At 50.6% G+C, this 18,146-nt stretch overlaps 1 protein-coding gene across 3 annotated transcripts in view; it reads right to left on the bottom strand.

Moving 5' to 3' along the window:
* The window catches only part of MYO18B (myosin XVIIIB), a gene marked incomplete at its 5' end in the record, with an annotated part of 221,140 nt that overhangs the window by 156,040 nt on the left and 46,954 nt on the right, over window positions 1-18,146 (bottom strand). For all 3 annotated transcript variants that reach the window (XM_082355033.1, XM_082355031.1, XM_082355032.1), the window contains 5 exons: window positions 4,823-4,970; window positions 7,346-7,426; window positions 10,698-10,890; window positions 12,645-12,735; window positions 15,852-16,025. In XM_082355033.1, coding sequence (XP_082211159.1) covers window positions 4,823-4,970; window positions 7,346-7,426; window positions 10,698-10,890; window positions 12,645-12,735; window positions 15,852-16,025 — 687 coding nt within the window. The remainder of the gene's footprint in view (window positions 1-4,822; window positions 4,971-7,345; window positions 7,427-10,697; window positions 10,891-12,644; window positions 12,736-15,851; window positions 16,026-18,146) is intronic.

Genomic DNA, 18,146 nt, shown 5'->3' with positions numbered 1-18,146 from the left:
TTTGTGCTCACTTCCTGGATCTCCTCTACGTTCTGGATCATTAAAGTTACCAGAAAGGCACACTTCTGGTTAAGTGAAGTATCACTGCGTCAAGAGCGACGCATGAGCCCTTCAGAGCCGTGCAGTCCCTGTCCTTCCATTGAGAGAAGAGCAAGGGACTTCCCTGGCGGTCCAGTAGCTAAGACTCCGAGCTTCCAATGCAGGGGACCCGGGTTCAATCCCTGGTTGGGGAACTAAGATCCCACATGCCACGCAGTGCAGCCAAAAGATTAAAAAAAGAGAGAGAGAGAAGAGCAAGGGACAGAGCACACACTCGGCCCTGGGATATACGTCCCCGACGCCCTGCAATGCTGCAGGTGTCTGCTTGCAAGGCTGCCTCCCTGCCCTGGACCGGCAGCAACGTGAGGGCAGGGGTTGTGTCCATTCAGCATGATGTCCAGCAGCTAGCACAGAGTTTGCTTCGAATGATGACCCCAAGGGCATTTGGGGAGGGGAAGGAGGCCAAGAGAGAAGAAAGGCTGCTCATGTCTGCTAAGCCCTGGCCACCCTCCATCACTCAGTCCTCACTCTGGTCTGTGATGTGAGCGTCACTGGCGCCCAGCATGCACCTTAGGTGAGAGGCAACAGACAGCGAGCTGGGTCAGCCAGAAAGCCCCATGTGTTCTGCTTGAATGAACGTTCCCATTAAACGTTGGAACGATGATCAGAGCTAATCAGAAAGCCCTAGAGGCAAAATATATATATATTTTAATACCAAAACGTCTGAGTTAATGTGTCTATCTCAGTCGGTCCAGACAAGAATCTCCCCCCTGGGAACCGAGAGCCTTGCAGCATCCTGCTCCGGGTGTCCGGGACCGGCATGGTCAGGCCTCACAGTGAAAGGAGAGGGGCCGAGGGTCCTGCCCCAGCCACACCCTACAAGACACTTTCCACTTCTGACCCTACTCTGTGTGTCTTTAGCCGAAAAATCAGGACGAAAACATTCCATTCAAGAACTCCATTTCATTCGATTCTGGATCACCAGTGTGACTGGAGCAGAGCAAGCGAGGGGTGGGGAAAGGAAGATGGCAGGTGTCCACGGGGGCCCTGCTATGCTCCAGGCACTGGGGAGACAGCAGAGAACAAGACAGGGGCACCCCGCACCCTCGGGGCATACAGGGTGGTCGGGGGATTGACGAGAAGCAAGCAAAGCAAACGGTTCACCAAACATCCCAGAGCCCAAAAGGGGCCCTGAAGGAAATAAGCAGGGCGTCCTGTGATGGGACAACGTGGCTGAAGAGGGGACAGCTACAGACAGGGGTCAGGGAGGCCCCTGAGGAGGGGCCCTCGAGGAGGGGGCTGAAGGAGCACGTAGGCACACACAAGCTCCTCCGTCCTCACGCCAGCCCCCAGGGGCATCGCCATCTTACAGACGGGAGAGGGAGGCGATTTCCCAGAACTCACACGCATTGCAATTAACTAGTGGAGCAGGGGTCCAACCCAGGTCTCTGGGGTCCACAGCCTGGGTGGGCTTTTAACAGATCTGCCTCCTGGCTTCCTGTGGGTCTACCATCCGCCGGAAAAATAAAAACCATTCCAGAACCCTGGAGACGTTTCCTGCAGACAGAGGCTACTTTCATAGCCTGGAGAAGGGTCAGGGGCCTGGCTGGCTCTCTGAGTGAGGCCTCCTGGGCGCAGCGCCAGCTCCGTTCTCGGTGCCTAAGGGGCCCCGGTCAGCCACATGGCTTCTCCAAGGCCCCAGATGCCCCCTGGAGGTGGGGCATAGTGGAGCCCACAATGCCCAGCTCAGACTAAGGGCTCCACAAATAGCAGTTTCATCTGCCCCTCCATCCCTGTTCACTGGCTGGCAGAGGCGGACGTACCTCGGAAAACAGAGGTGACCTTCCGGAACAGAGATGATCACTGGCAGCATCACATGGAACACTAGGACCCCCTCCCCACCCTCCCGGGGGAGGGCAGTCCGGGGCTGCGCTATGACCTCCCCGGGCACTTTGCTTTCATGAGCCCCTTCCTCCCTCTCTTTCCATATATATAGATATAGATATGTATTGTGTGTGTATATATATATGTATATACAAATACATATATATACATACACACAAAATTACATTTCATGACTGTTGGTATAAAAGCAAATAGATTAATATTAGTAATATATAAGTGTATTATATTAGCTTACTACAGCTGCCATAACAAAGTACCACAGACTGGGTGGCTTAAGCAACAGAAATTAATTTTCCCACAGTTCTGGAGGCTGGAGGCTGGAAGTCCAAGATCAAGGGGTTGTCAGCAGGGTTGGTTTCATTGACGTCTCTCTCCTTGGCTTGGAGACGGCTGCCTTCTCCCTGCATCTTTCCTCTGTGCATGTCTGTGTCCTAATCTCTTCTCCTAAGGACCAGTCATATGAAATTAGGACCCACCTCAAAGACCTTATTTAACCGTTATTACCTCTTTGAAGACCCTATATCTATATAAAGTCACATTCTGGGGTGCTAGGAGTTAGGAATTCAATATATAAATTATTTTGCGGGGGAAATACAATTCAGTCCATAACATATACTTAAAACAATGTACTTAACCTAAACGTTTTTTCTTCTACTTTTAACAGAAATCAAAAGACTTTCATGGGCCGCTAAGAGTACCGTGGGCCCCTAAGAGTACCGTGGGCCCCAGGCACTGCCCCTCTTGCCTGGGGGAGGAGTCGGCCCTGGGCAAGTCGCCGCAGACCCAAGCTCTCCAGAAGCCATCGGGGTATTAACGCTCTGGGCACGGTCCAGGGAGAGCGGCTGGAGCCATCAGGTGGTACTGCTGTTTCTGCTGCTGTCAGCAAATCCAGCGCAGGAGTGCTGGCGGTGAATCCCGGACAGAGGCCCCAGCCTAGCGACACTGAGAGCTGTCACACGTCTTTCTCCAACTCTTCCTCCCAATTTCTCATAAGCCACTCCAGTCAGATGGTCACCCCCAACGCTCCCATTGGAGTTGTACTCGTCTTGGTGGTCAGTGACCTCCATGCACGCCAAGTCAGTGCCATTCCTCAGCCATGCCTCACTCGACCTTTCAGGAGCATTCAACTCGGTTGGTCCGTCCCTCCTCCTGCGGCTTCCAGAGTGCCACATCCTCCCACTCCCCTCCTCCATCCCCGGCCACTGCTCCCCAGCCGCCTTTGCTGGACACAAGCTTTGTCCCTGGCCCCTTGACCCTGGAACGTCCCAGGGCTGAATCCCTGGCCATTTTCACTGCCAACCCTCATTCCTTTAGTGATCTAAACCAGAACTGTGGTCCTCAACATCTTACAGATTTTTTTTTTTTTTTTTTGCTTTATCATACATCTCCTCTGCTAGAATGTCAGTCCCTTGGGGTGGAGATTTTTGTTTTGTTCACAGATGTATTTCCTGGCCTAGGGCAGTGGCCACCACATTTTAGGTGCTCCTGAAATATCTGTTGAATGAACCAGTGAATGAATGAGCCCACATCCTGACCACCATGTCACTTAGGACCTAAAAGACCTCAGAGTGTACTTGTCTTCTTATGTGCCTGGGGGCGTCCAGGTGAGGGGGGCTCACAGAGGTTTAGATCCAGACAAGGCTTGTGTTGAATGTGCCTTCTGACACTCACCCTCTGGGTGATCTTAGACAAGCGTCTCTACAAGCCTCTCTCTGGAGCTCACTTTCCTCATCCTGGGGGGTAAGAATATCGACCTCCAAATACGTGACAGAATTCTACCAGACGCTGCACAAAGCTCAGAGCCCTGCGTGGAGTGCGGACAGCATTCCTCCAGCCCCTGGAACGACAGGGATGATATTCTTCGTCGCATCCACAGCCTCGGCCTCATCAATGACATCACACCTGGCAGCTGACGACAAAGCTCCACAGGTACATCCTCTCACCCAATCACAGCAGCGGAAATTCTGGTGAAAGGGAGGCCAGGGCGAGCTCCAACCCCATTGTTCAAGACTACATGAGATTTGTTGGTGCCACGTTGGTGAAAATACGAATAGCCGGACTTGAACTTGAGGCTGACACGTGCCAAACCCTGTGGTCTCTGATCCCACTGTCCCAGCTCGAAGTGTCCATCTCCCCTCGCACTTTTCCTGCTGCCAATCCAGCCCATCACCCGGTGCCGGGGACGCTGCCTGCTCGGTACCTCCAGAGTCTGCCCACCTCCCCGGGGCAGGCAGCTCCGCTCTCACCTCCCTGGCCTCCTTCCTATCGTGTCTCCACACTGCAGTCTGGGTGAACTTTCTAGGACATGAATCTGACCATACCCCCTGCTGCCTAGAATCCTTCATGGCTTCTCATTGCTCTTGGGTTAAGACCAACGTTTTCTGTGAGGCCTGCAAGGGCTTGAGGTCTGAGCCCAGATGACATCTCCCGCCTTGTCCTGTACTGTGCTCCCTGCTCTCTGTCACATTCACCGGCACACCTCTCCCCCTGAGGGCCCCCGGCTCCCAGAGGAATGAGGTCTGCCTGCTGCCCACCACCAAACCCCAGTCTGCCATCTCAGGCTCAGCGGCCACACATGCACTTATGTGTTAGCTTGTCATCTCCCCCATCCCCGACTCCCCCCAGCAAGGACACAGATCCCATCAGTGCGTTTGCCGCCATATAGCATGGTACCCAGCACACGGTAGCTGCTCAGGACACTTGAGGAACACATGAACGAATGAACACACAAATGAATGAAAGCTCACCCAGGCACATGCACAGACGTTTCTGCACTCAGACTCCCCCACCCTGCTGTGCAGGCCTTGTCAGGGCTTTGACAAAGACAGATTCTAACCCCAGGCTGGACTCAGCACCCCGCCCCCTTTTGCTCCCTCACCTTCAGCTTCAGCACCTTTCTTCTCAAAGGCGGCACAGAGGCGCTCGAGCACCACGCCGTCCCCGGAGCCCTCCACCCGGACCTCCTCATCCAGGACCCAGAAGAGGCCCCTGGCATCCTCAGTACCTCCTCTGGCTGGCAAGCGGACCTGGCAGGAGATCAGGATACACTGAGGAGTCCTGATCCTCTGACGGAGGCCAGGCCCGGGTTTCTCTTCCCACCCGTGGGAGTCGGGGGACCTGCCTCCCAGGCACCACAGGCCTAGATCCACACTCCCTACACCCCACACTCCCACTCACTGAAAGACTCTCAGTGTCGAAGCCACAAAACTAACAATCTCTTGGATACCAGGGGTCCAGATCCTGCCTCTGTCTTCATTTCCAGGGTGACCTTGGGCAACTTAACTGCACCTCTCTGAGCCTCATTTTTCCTCTTTTGCAAGATGGAGACTGGTAATCCTTTCCTCCGAGGGCTGTCGTGAGGGTTTAATAAGGGCAAGCACTCTGTAAACTACACATCTCTGGCTCCACACAGGCAGCTGGTCTACTTGTGCACAGCCAAACATGAAAGGATTAATCCCATCCGCATCACTTCCTCTTAGAAGTCTTAGTATTTTTTTAAACTAAAATCTTGAGGGAAAAAAAAAAGTTCCCAGGGGCTTCCCTGGTGGCGCAGTGGTTGAGAATCTGCCTGCCAATGCAGGGGACACGGGTTCGAGCCCTGGTCTGGGAAGATCCCACATGCCGCGGAGCAGCTGGGCCCGTGAGCCACAATTACTGAGCCTGCGCGTCTGGAGCCTGTGCTCCACAACAAGAGAGGCCACGATAGTGAGAGGCATGCGCACCGCGATGAAGAGTGGCCCCCACTTGTCGCAACTAGAGAAAGTCCTCGCACAGAAACGAAGACCCAACACAGCCATAAATAAATAAATAAATAAATAAAATTAAAGAAAAAAAAAAAAAAGTTCCCAAAGCATGTCTTAGAGAAGGTGAAGTTGGTTCAGTGGCACAGACGCAGAATTCTAAATCTAGCCACCAGTGTCAGAGACCATCCAGGTGACCCTGACGCTTTGCATACAGGAAACTGAAAGAGGTCCGGAGAGTCTGCGGGACTTATCCGAGGGCCCACAGTGGGCTGACACATCTGAAAATGGTGCCAAGTGGTTAAAGTGGGAATGTGATGCATACGATGGCCAACGGTCCCAGTGTGCCTGGGGCCAGGGGCTTCCCAGGACGTAAGGATTTCAGTGTTGAGGCCAGCAAAGTCCCTGGCAAACCAGCACAGTTGGTCACCCTAATTCAGGAATATTAGTCCACACCCCACTGAGAGGGGTCCAGAGAGGGGAAGGGGCACATCCAGGGTCACATAGAGAGGTCCAGGGGCAGAAGTGGACCTGGATCCCAGGTATCCTGAATCTTCACCTTGGCCTTATTTGCTGGGGTTGAAACCTACAGTCAGCCCATCCCCAGAAGGTAGCTGTTCCAGCCACTGCCCAGGGGTCCCGGGGATACCATAGTCCTTCCCTCCTTGCACTGCCCGGGTGGTCCCTTCAGGCCTGCCCCTCCCCGGTGAGGAAGCAGGACAGGGACGGGGAACCAGCCCGAGAGGTGCCAGCAAGAAGCAGCAGCAGCAGGTGTGAAGGGCCGGCTGGGCTCACAGACTGAGAGAGCTTTGCAGGGGCAGGTACAGCCCGCTGTGAGCCCAGAGAAGCCAAGGGACCAGGACAAGGTGTCCAAGTGCAGGAGAAACGCAACCTGCGGGACACCTACTGTGGGCCACACACCCTGCAGGGGCTTTACGTGCCGGATACCATGGGCGTTCACGACAACCCAGGGGATACCATCTATCGTTCCCACTTGGGTGATGAGGAAGCTGAGGCTTGGAGAGGTTAAGTGACGTGCCCAAGGTCACCAAGATCGGACCGGAGCCCAGCAAGTTCCATGGCCCAAGCACTTTCACACCAAGATGCGCAATGGCCGAGGGCAGCTCTGGGAGACGGTTGAGCATAGGTGCAGATCTGGGGTCAGCACAGTGGGGTCTGGGGCTGGGGAAAGGGAGATAAAGACTCAGGTACCCCCCAAACTAAAGCCTGTCTGCCTCCAAGGAGCTCAAGAGCCTGGATCCACCATCACCCCCGCTCTCCATCCCCCAGGGGCCCCTACTGTCCCGGTCTCTGCTGGGCACAGCACCTTCGTCTGAACACCCCATCTTTCCAGGTGACAGTGGCTGGAGACCACTGGGCACCGGTCCTGGACTCCCCTCACCTCAGACCACAGCCCAGGTGTGGGTGCGTTCTAAGACGCAGACTCAGATTCGCAACCCGATGGGATGTAAATATTCTTTGCCCAGGCCACACCCCCCAGACCAATCAACGCAGAATCGGGGAGTGGGTCCCAGGCGTCAGTGTTTTTAACAATCCCTGGGTCACGCTAGGTGCAGGCAGCGTTGAGATCTAGTAGCTCAAAGGCTCAAATCTGCCAGGATTTCTAAAAAGGCCGTGCGGCATCTGAGAGGCCGTGTTACCTGCGAGGGACTCTGATCCACAGCAGCCACCGTGGTCCCCAGGGACGGCTCCGGGAGGTCAAACTGCACAGGAACATCTTCCTAGAAAGTCACAGAAGTTCAGCATTAGCTCCTTCCATGAGCTGAAGGGGAAGAAGCTTCTGAAGGAGGAAAGAAAAGTGAGGACTTTCATCGTCACACTTTGGCCATTTTTTATCATTATTTTTTAATTGTGGTAAGAGTAGACGTGGCATAAAATTTAACATTTAAATCATTTTTAAGTGCATGGTTCATTGGTGTAAAGTACATTCACACTGTTGTGTAACTGTCACTATCATCCATCTCCAAAACGTTTCTCACCTTGCAAAACTGAAACTCTGCACCCATTAAACACTAACTCCCCATTTCCCTCTCCCTATTTCTGTGTCTATGAATCTGACTACTATAAACATCTCGTATGAACAGAATCGTACAGGATTTGTCCTTTTGTGACTGGGTTATTGCACACTTAGCATAATGTCCTCAAGGTTCATCCAGTCGTAGCACGTGTCAGAATTTCCTTCCTTTTTATGGCTGAATAATAGCCCCTTGTGTGAATAGATCACATTTCTTTATCCATTCATTCACTGATGGACACTTGGGTTGCTTCTACCTTTTGGCTATTACAAACGATACTGCTGTGAACATGGGCATACAAATATCTCTTCAAGACCTTGCTTGAAATTCTTTTGGGTAGATACCCAGAAGTGGAATTGCTGGATCAAATGATAGTTCTATTTTTAATTTTTTGAGAAAACACCATACTGTATCCCACAGCAGCTGCACCATTTTTATTGTGCACAAGGGTTCCAACTTCTCTACATCCTCCCCAACACTTCTTACTTTTTTTAGTCTAGTGGGTGTGAAATGGTATCTCAATGTGGTTTTGATTTGCATATCCCTGAACTAGTGATGCTGAACATCTTTTCGTGTATTTGTGGACCATCTGTATATCTTCTTTGGAGAAATATCTATTCAAATCCTTTGCCCATTTTTAATCGGGTTCTTTGTTTATTTGTTTTTTATCATCACCCCTTAGCCTTTGTGTGAGAAGAAAGGATACAGACCAGCATCCCAATAATATCCTGATATTGTTCCTCAGGGTGGTCAGCAATCATGGTGAGAGCTTTATCAGGAACTGATAATTCAGGGCAAACTTTTCTAATATTTACTGAGTACCTAATAAGTGCTGGGCTGAGTGCTGGGTGCTGGATGGAGCAAAAAAACTATGGATAATAACAGTTGGCATATAAAAGTAACCAGAAACATCCAGATAATGCTATGCTCAAAGATGTACATCACAGTGTTGTTTATAACAGCATAAACGTGGAAATAACCCAGACGGCCAAAAGAGAGTTCAAATAGAATCAGACATAACCACAAACATGCATCCTTACTAAAAGCTGTGAATGGAGTGAGGAAATGTGAATAACATAATGCTACGAGGAAAAACACTACAAACTCGTGTGTACAGATGGATGGGAAATCCGTAGAGAAGACCATATATGGAAAAATGGCTGGTATAAGATACAGACAGTGGTAACAGTGGTTGCCTCTGGGTGGTGGGGCTAAAAGAGATTGTGTTTTCCGCTTCTTGACACTTATATGCACTTTCCAGTTTTTAAATAAAAAACATGTTTTACTTTGATCATCAGAAATAAGTGAAATATTATGGGAAAAAAAATATGATGGCTGCTACCATATGTGGAATGCCTAATACAGATTACGCATTTTCTATCCCACTTCATCAAATGCTCCAAATAGCGCCTTTAGGCAGTACGGTAAAAATGATCATGAAAATAACCGCCACCTCTCCCCTTCCCCGTATCCACACTCTCTGTACAGATATGGAAGTTTCTCCCATCAAAAAGTGGACGCCATTTCCCCGCCCCGTGAGTCAGGGCTCAGCCTTGGACTTGCTGTGACCAACTGAATACAGCAGAGGTGACGTTGCCAGTTCCAAGTCTCGGTCCCAAGGGGCCCTGAGCACTCCTGCTCGCTCTCTTGGACCCCTGCCCAGCGCCACGAGAACAGCCTGAGCTAACCTGCTGGAGGACAGGGCACTCCTGGAACACAGGTGAGTCATCCTAGCCAAAGGGCTGCCTGGATCAGCTCATGGCCAGCTGACCCCCAGACACAGGGGAGAGCCAGCCAAGAGCCACCTACCCAACCTGCCTCTGACCACAGGCACATGCTCTCCCAGCCAAGACCAGAAGAGCTACCTAGGCAACCCACAGACCTGCGAGCAATAACAAAAGGTTAGTTTTTAAGCTACTATGTGTTGGGATAGTTTATTATGCAGAATTATTGCGGGAAATGGTAACTGATACAGGAGTATTGCTATTTCTATTTTACATGTGATGAAATTGAGGTTCAGAGAGGGTGAGTGACTTTCCTAAGGCCACACAGCCAATAAGTGACAGAGTTAGAGTGAGACCCCAGGTCTCAGCAATGCCATGTGTTTAAGATTTATTCATATTGATGTTTTCATGTTTATTGCTGTGTGGGCTCCAACCAAAGAAATGACCATCATTTCAATACCCATTATCTTACTAATAAACAATATGATCATTTCTCATATTTTGCCATTAGCACTTGCTGGAGCCAAAGGGGTCCCCTTCAGGGAGGAAGGAGGGAGCAGATGCTAGGGGGCGTCTGGGGTGCTGGCGATGTTCTCTCCTTTTATCCTGGGTGGTAGCTGCAATGAGTGTGCATGGTTGGACAAATTCACTAAGCTGTACACTTCTGATTCAAGCACTCATCTGTGTAAATGTTATAGTTCAAAAAATTTTTTTAAGTATAAGTAAAGGAGGGCAGGCAGGGACGTGCCTGTACAGGTTTCCTGGTTCACACATACAGAGTTTCTCCGGGGGGCCTCGTAGAAAGGGAACTGCATCTTCACCTTTCCTAGATGCTCCCACATTATGATCCAAAAGGTGTGCAAACCCACTATTTTCACCCACAACCGGGCATGAAGGGCCTTCCACGGGGAAGATGCAAACTAACGGTTGGAGGAGGATTCAGCTTGGGTACGTGGGCGAGGAGGAAGAGGTCAGCACAAACAAGGGACAGCTGTGGGAGCGAGGTCTGCGGAACCCCAAGTTCTGGACTGTAAGGCGCAGGGGCCGTGGCTGGAGACTGGGCTGTAGAGGGTGACAGGGGAGCAGCAGAGGCCCAGGAGCCAGGCCTGGAGTTTGGGTTTTAATCATCGACGGACCAGACAGGATGAAGCTAAAACCTACCGGAGGACCAGACGACCACCCCCTCCCCTGCCCCACCCAGCCTCACGCCCTCACTGAGGCCCTGCGAAGGCCCCGCCCCAGTCCAGCCATACCTCTCGGAATCGCTCCAGCGTTGAGACAAAGGTTCGCTGGTAGAAAAGCAGCTGCAAGCGCTCGTGAGCGTAATTGTGGCACAGCTCCTCAAAGGTGGCGGCCCGGTCTTTGCCCTGGTGCCGGGGGTTCTGAAAGCCTGGAGAGTCTACCACCATGATGGAGGCCATGGAGAGGTGGTGGGAGGAGAAGGATCTGGGGGGAAAGGAGAGGGGCCCCGAGAGGACATGGACTCTTAGAACCCCACTGGTCCAAGCCTCCCGCACCCCTGCATCACAGAGATGGAGAAACCGGAGCAGCATGCTGGGCGGGTCTGCAGATCCAGCAGATCTCACCACTTGCAGGCTGTGTGACCCTGGGAAAGTTACTTAACCTCTCTGAGCATGGGTTTCCCCCACTGTTAAATGGTGGTAGGGATGAGTAGGATGACCCCAGGGGCTGCAGTAAGAAGAGAAGGAGTTGAAGTATGGAAAGTGCCTCCCATGGACACCACAGGCCTTCAGGAAATGTGCTCTCTCTACCAGGCCCAGAGGAGAGAAATGACTTGCTTAAGGTTGCACCACGAATTGGCTATAAAGTTAAGACTAGAGTCTCCTTTTCTTGCTTAGTGACACGCTGCTATAGAAAAACAATTTTGTTCAGTGCCTGCCTCAGTTTACAAAGATCTCTCAAGCCATCACCTCCTTGGAGCCTCTTGACAAATCTATCAGGGGGACAGAGAAGGGATTATTCACATCAAAAAGCAGGAGTTAAGAGACTCTGGAGAAAGTCACATGTGGGCTCCAACCCTCGCTCAGCCATGGAGGGGCTGTGTGTCTTGGGAGAGTTGCCTGACCTCTCTGAAACTCAGCTGTGAAAGGGCTAATGATGGAGATGAACTTAGAAGGCCGTTGGGAGGGTTGGATGTGGTAAGACATCCACGGCTCTGAACGTGGCAAAGCGGTAAGTGTTTTCTGCTATTATTATCATTAGCATGACCAGCTATACACTTTGGAGGGCCCTTAGTTTGATCCTGAGCTCTTTGCTGTTACTTGCTGAGGTTTTCCATCTGTAAAATGGGGCCAATAAGATCAGCCACCACATAGACATGCATGAAGATTAAATCAGTTAATGTTCAGAAAGCCAGACGCCTGCGAGGTGCTCATAAACGTGAGCACAGTGGGTATCGTTCTCACCGATACACCCACTTTATGGAGGCAGGCTCCCAGAGCCAACCAGGAAGCAGCCGCCCTCTGCAGGCTGAAGCAGCCGCCCTCCACTGGCAGCTCACCAATCAATACTTCTTCCCCTAAGCACGCATGATCCCCCTGGTTTCTAGATAATGTGTCTGTGGTCTCAGAGGGTAATTACTCCAGCAGCAAGAGAGGGAGCCGATTCTGTGTCTGTGGAGAACCCCACTTGCACTGTTGCTACACGCCAGCCTCATCCCCTTAACAGGATGTCAGAAGCCTAATTACACCTCCTGCTTTCACAGAGGAGGGAGGGAAGCCCTTGGCCCAGCTCTGGTTTGGCCTCACTGGAACTGCTTAAAGATTCCCCAGGGCTCAGCAGCACTCAGCACGGTAGAGGACAGAGGCTCCCGGCCGTACTACCTGCAGATACCTGCAGTATTTTAGGATCACGATTAGGAAGAGTTGTTTACAGACACTACTTCTTTTTTTACTTTATTGTTTAATTTTTTAGTGATTTCTTTTAATCCTTGCAGTGACCCTGAAGGAAAGAGCCATTTTTACAGATGCAGAAGGGGAGGTCAGAGAGGTGAACTGATTCGCCAAAGTCACACAGCCCACGGGTGGCCAAGGTGGAATTTAAACCCAGCACCATAAGACATGGCTCAACAACCCCCTCTCCGGCTCAACAAAACTCCACTCTGCTAATCTCCCCGGGCTTGGGCTCGTTCATACACTGCAAAGAGGCCGCCTCTGTAACCGGGAGAAGGTTGCCATTACCTGTTGATGAGCGAGACCACGGCGGCAAAGACCTCTTGGTACAGGCCCGAGGCCATGCCCTCCACACACTCCACTCCTGTCATCTTGAGCCCTACAGTGGGGAAGAGGGGGGGGTTGGCACCCCGTGGTCAGGACCTTGCCTGGGGCCGAGGACGTCGCTCCAATGCCATCACTACTGGCCTTAGCGCATCTTCCCCCAACGCGCACACACACGTCCCCCTACTGCTGAAATTACTTACGTTCTTAGGACCAAGTTCAAGGGTCTTACCAAGTCTTCCAGGGTCCTGTGTAACCTGGCCCTACCTCCCTAACCTCCATTGTGATCTCCTGCTCAACCCTCAGGGCTCAACCCAATGTCACCTCCTCAGGGAAGCCTGCCTTGACCATCACCACCAACCCATTAAGCCAATTCCCAGGTCTACCTTGCTTTTTTGAAAATTTTATTTATTTTTCAAACTGAAGTAATGATTGACATACCAAAAAACCTGTACATTTTTAATGTATACATCCTGATGAGTTTGAAGTATACACCCATGACACCATCACCATAAACACACCACAAACATAACCATCACCTCTAAAAGTTTCTTCCCTCCCTCTTTGTGTGTGCGTGTGTGTGTGTGTGTGTGCGCGCGTGTGTGTGTATGCGTGCACACGAGATAGGAACTTTTAACATAAGATTAACAAATTTTTAAGTATAGAATACGGTATTGTTAACTATAGGGACTTTGCTGTACAGTAGAGATATTCATCTACTGATCATTTTATTCATCTACCCTCTAGGATTTATTCATCTTCAATAAATAAAACTATGTGCCCTTTGATCAAAATGTCCCATTTCCCCCTCCCTCCACCACCCTGGTAACCACCATTCTACTCTCTGCCTCTATGAGTTTGACTTTTTGAGATTTCTGATGTGAGTAGTATATTATTCAATAGTAAAAAAAAAAAAAAAGAAGGAAATCCTGCCATTTGCTACAACACGGAGGATGAATCTGGAGGACGTCATGCTAAGTGAAGTAAACCGGACACAGGAGGATAGATCTACCCTGATTTTACAGCACTGACCACAGCACATATGTACTTTGTGGTTATTTCGTTAACCTGCATCTCCCCCACCCACCACCCAGGCAGGGAGCGCCCTGAGGATGAGGACTACCTCTGGGTTTGCTGGCTCCAAATCCCCAATTCCTGACACATAGCAGTTGCTCAGTAAATATCTGTTGTTCCCTCTTTCTAGAGGGAAATTTGTCAATTTTATAGTAGAAGCCATAACATGTTCATATACTTGGACTTAATAACTTCACTCTTAGGATTTTACTCTAATGAAATAATTCAGAGAAACAAAGATTTCTAAGTATGTATGGTCTCCCAATTGTTGCTTAAATTGGCAAAAAAAAATCACTTTTTTGAGACAACCTGAACATCCAACAATAGGAAATGGGTTAGATAATTTGTAGTCCATCCATACAAAGGAATACTTAAAGTCAGGTTTAGAAGAATACTGAATGAGATGGAAAAGTGCCTGCCTATAGTGTTAGGAGGAATAAAAAAAGCTTAGAAAATTATTATAATGGCGGCCCCAATTTTGTACAAACACACACACTGGTCCCATTAGAACAGCCAGCCTTGATTAGGGGTCACTGAGCAAAGCGGGATAAGGAGTGGAGGGCTCAGATCACAAATATTGACCCTTAGGTTTTGGTTCCATCCACAGGACTGGAAACACAATTTCCAAATCTGCACGCACTAGTGCCTAGAGAAACAGTTCTGCTTGCACATTCCAGGCAGCCCACTGCAACCCCAAAGCATTTCCCGTCCCTGCTTTAACTCTGCCCCCAACCTGGGTCGTTGCTAGGCAACCCACAGCCTCCCAGCATCTCTCATAAGCTTGCCGGTCCCCTGCCTGCTTAACGTCTACCCTTGAGACCTCAGCCTGAGAGGGTGACTCAGCTTCACCAAGCAGCGTGTGCATGCATCTGTGCTCGTGTGTGCGTGTGTGTGCATATGTGCATTGTGTGCATGTGATGGTGCACGCACATGCATGTGTGCGCATGCCTGTGCATGGTATGTGTGTGTGCCTGTGTCCGAGAGGAGCTGTAACCATTAAGCAGACCCCAGCTTACACCAGGGCACAGACCTGGAAGGCAGTGGAGTCTCAGTGACATCAGCCATCAAGCTGAAGTCCCTGGCAGGTGGAGCAGCCACAGGAATCCGAGGGGTCTCTAAGAGATGGACCCCAAAACCACAGTTCCAAACACTGCTACCCACTAAGTCCAGACTCTGTGGTCTCTGGGAGAGCTACTCTTAGAGAGTTTTCAGTGAACCCTGGGGCTCCAAGGGGTCCCTCCGCCCTCACCTTCTGCAGCCAAAGCATCTGGCTGCAGAGGCTGCGGACTTGGCACTCAGCAGACCTCACTCTAGCAGGTGCAGTACAAAGCTCCTGTTTTTCCCCCAGGTCTTTTCAAGCACTCCCATTCCTCCTGCTGCTCAGGCCAAAGTCCTAGAAGGTGTCCTGACCCCTCGCTTCCACCTAGGGCCCATGCCATCAGCTCTAACTGTAAACTAGACCTTGAACTAGTCCACCTCATCCCATCTGTTCCCACCTCCATCACCTCACCAAGGTGACTTGTACCCATTCCCACTAATTCCCTGATCTTCCTCCAGGCTGAGCTTCATGAAGAATAAAACAAATCATGCCATTCCCCTGCCTGTGTGCCTCCACGGCTTCCCTTGCTCTGAGCAGAAAACCCCTAGTTTACAGACTATTATGTGAGCTGACCCCACTGAGCTCTCCAACCTTATCTACTGTCCTCCCAGCTGGGCCAACCATCCTGGCTTTACTTCTGTTCCTCAAAGTGGAAGGTGAGTCTTCTGTCTACAGCGTAGGGGCTCAGCAGATACAACATCCACTGGAAACGCATTGGTCCCTTGGCACCAACCACAGCATCCCCTCTTTGCAGCACAGGGCCCCCTCCTGGGTTTCAGCAGCCTTTGACCCCTGGGCAGAGCTAACTATCTGACCATAAGCACAGTGCCAGAAGGAGCCAAGTCCATTTCCAGGGGAGTGGCTTCCCTTGCACCTAGAAGGTCTGCACACCGTAGACCCTCAGGAAATCCTCGATGGATAGTGAAAGGATGCTGGTGTGTCCCCAGGGGCTGGCTCCACACAGACAGAGCCCACCCAGAGAGGCAGCAGTGCGGTACCTGAGCTGGCCTCCTCATCCTCCGGGCCCCGGCGGCTTGGCCCAGACGTCACTTGCTCAATGATCTGTCGCAGGTGGTGCTTGAAGGTGGCCGTGTTCAGCTCCTCATACTCGCAGCCCAGGGCCTCTGCTGCGTGGTTGGCCGACTCGAAGTGCATGAACTGCTTCCGGCCCACTGTGCAGGGGACAGAGCAGAAGGAGGGTGGTGAGGTCCCGGGCGGGTGGTGGGCGGGCGACCAAGAACACCTCGGAGAATCTCGCCACCTCCCACCCTCAGCAAGAGCCTGAACAACTGCCCAGGCCTGGGCCCCCAGCTGATGGCCCTGGGCAGGAGATGCTTTCCCAAGAGACAAGTTTGTCCTATTTCCCTGCCATTTGCATTGCTCACTTTCCCAAAGCAATTAAAAATATCATGGGGGACACTCTAACATGGGACTGGGGAATGGTCAGTAAGAGTATGACTTACCCACCCACATACCCACTGACCTATCCAACCACCACCCCTGCCACCCACTAACCTAGCCACTCAACTACCCACCCAGCCACATATCCAACCATCTAACCACCCTCCTCTTTATTCAATACATATTTCTGGAGCTCTTACTATGGGACAGGCACTGTGTCAGCCTCTGGGAAATCGGTGATGAGCAAGACAGACAAAGTGTCTGCCCTCACGGAGCTTACAGTCTTTTGAGAGAGGGAGACAATAAACAAGTAAGCAAATAAATATTTCAGGTGATGAAATTATAAAGTTGTTTTTTCCCTCTAAGGAGAAAATAAAACAGGGTGATGGGGTCAAGAGAAACCGAGGGAGTGGCTATGGATGCATGGTGGTCAGAGGCGGCTCTATACGAGGATGTGATAGGTGGACTGGGGGTATGAAAGGTGAGAAGGAGCTGGCCACACACAGAGCCAGGGAAGCGCTTTAGAGGCAGAAGGAGGAGGTGGTGCAAAGGCCCTGAGGCAGGAATGAGCATGATGTGTTAGGGAAGTGCCAAGAAGGTCAGCGTGGCTGGGATGTAAGCGGGGAGGGGAGTAACCAGACGAGGTTGGAGAAGCAATGGGGAACCTCTCTGTGGACTATTATAATGCCACTTAATATCAGCAACAAAGACCGTACAACATGGTCAATTCTTATATTCAAAATGTTAAATGAAATGGGCTAGAAAATCACGCCACAGTATGACATCAATTGTGTAAATCACTCTAAACTACTATTAAAAAAAAAATAACAAAAAGGAAATATATCCAAATACGAACAATCACAGGGTAGGGGAATTTTTTATTTTCCAAACTTTCTGCGGTGGTTCTGCACTAACTTTGTAATCCAGATTTTAAAAAATAATGACGTATTAAAGCAAACACTAGTTCCATCCTTAAGTAATTTTCTCCCAACTCCTATCTTCCCATAAATGTGTTTCCTTCTTTGAATTAAGAATCACAGCTGCCAACAGAGATTTCTCAATCCGTGAGAAAGAGATCATAAGGGCCCAATTCTTCAAACAGACATCTTAAAGAATCTGCCTGGTTTAAGAAAAATTAGGAAATTTGGAAAAAGACTTTATCTGGGGCCTTGACAATACCCAAGAAGAAGGAGCTCTGGCCACTGCTTATCAAGTCCTCCTACATGCCAGTTATTCAGCACTGATTATCTCAAGAACAGCGTTTTATTACCTCCATTTTAGAGATTGAATCTCAGCTTTATCAGAGAGGTTACATGGCTAGTAAAAAAGTCCTGCCACTTTATTTTTATTTTTTTAGTTAATTAATTTTTTTTTTTTTTTTTTGGCTGCATTGGGTCTTCGTTGCTGCGCGCAGGCTTTCTCTAGTTGCGGTGAGCAGGGCCTACTCTTCGTTGCAGTGCTTGGACTTCTCATTGCAGTGGCTTCTCTTGTTGCGGAGCATGGGCTTTAGGTGCATGGGCTTCAGTAGCTGCAACATATGGGTTCAGTAGTTGCGGCACGCGGGCCCTAGAGCATGCAGGCTTCAGGAGTTGCGGCACGTGGGCCCTACAGTGTGTGGGCTTCAGTAATTGTAGCTCACAGGCTCTAGAGCGCATGCTCAGTAGTTGTGACGCATGGGCTTAGTTGCTCTGCAGCATGTGGGATCTTCCCGGACCAGGGATCGAACCCATGTCCCCTGCATTGGCAGGCAGATTCTTAACCACTGAGCCACCAGGAAAGTCCCCTGCCACTTTAAAAAATGGTGAAGAAGGTAACGATGGTGGTGATGACGTGGTGATGATGGTGGAGGTGATAGTGGAGATGATGAGATGATGATGATGACGGTGGTGATG

This window comes from Balaenoptera borealis (genome assembly GCF_965194805.1).
Source record: "Balaenoptera borealis genome assembly, chromosome: 14".
Classification (NCBI taxonomy): domain Eukaryota; kingdom Metazoa; phylum Chordata; class Mammalia; order Artiodactyla; family Balaenopteridae; genus Balaenoptera; species Balaenoptera borealis.
Note: the sequence above shows the minus strand (reverse complement) of the source record. Positions and strands in the feature narration are given on the sequence as shown.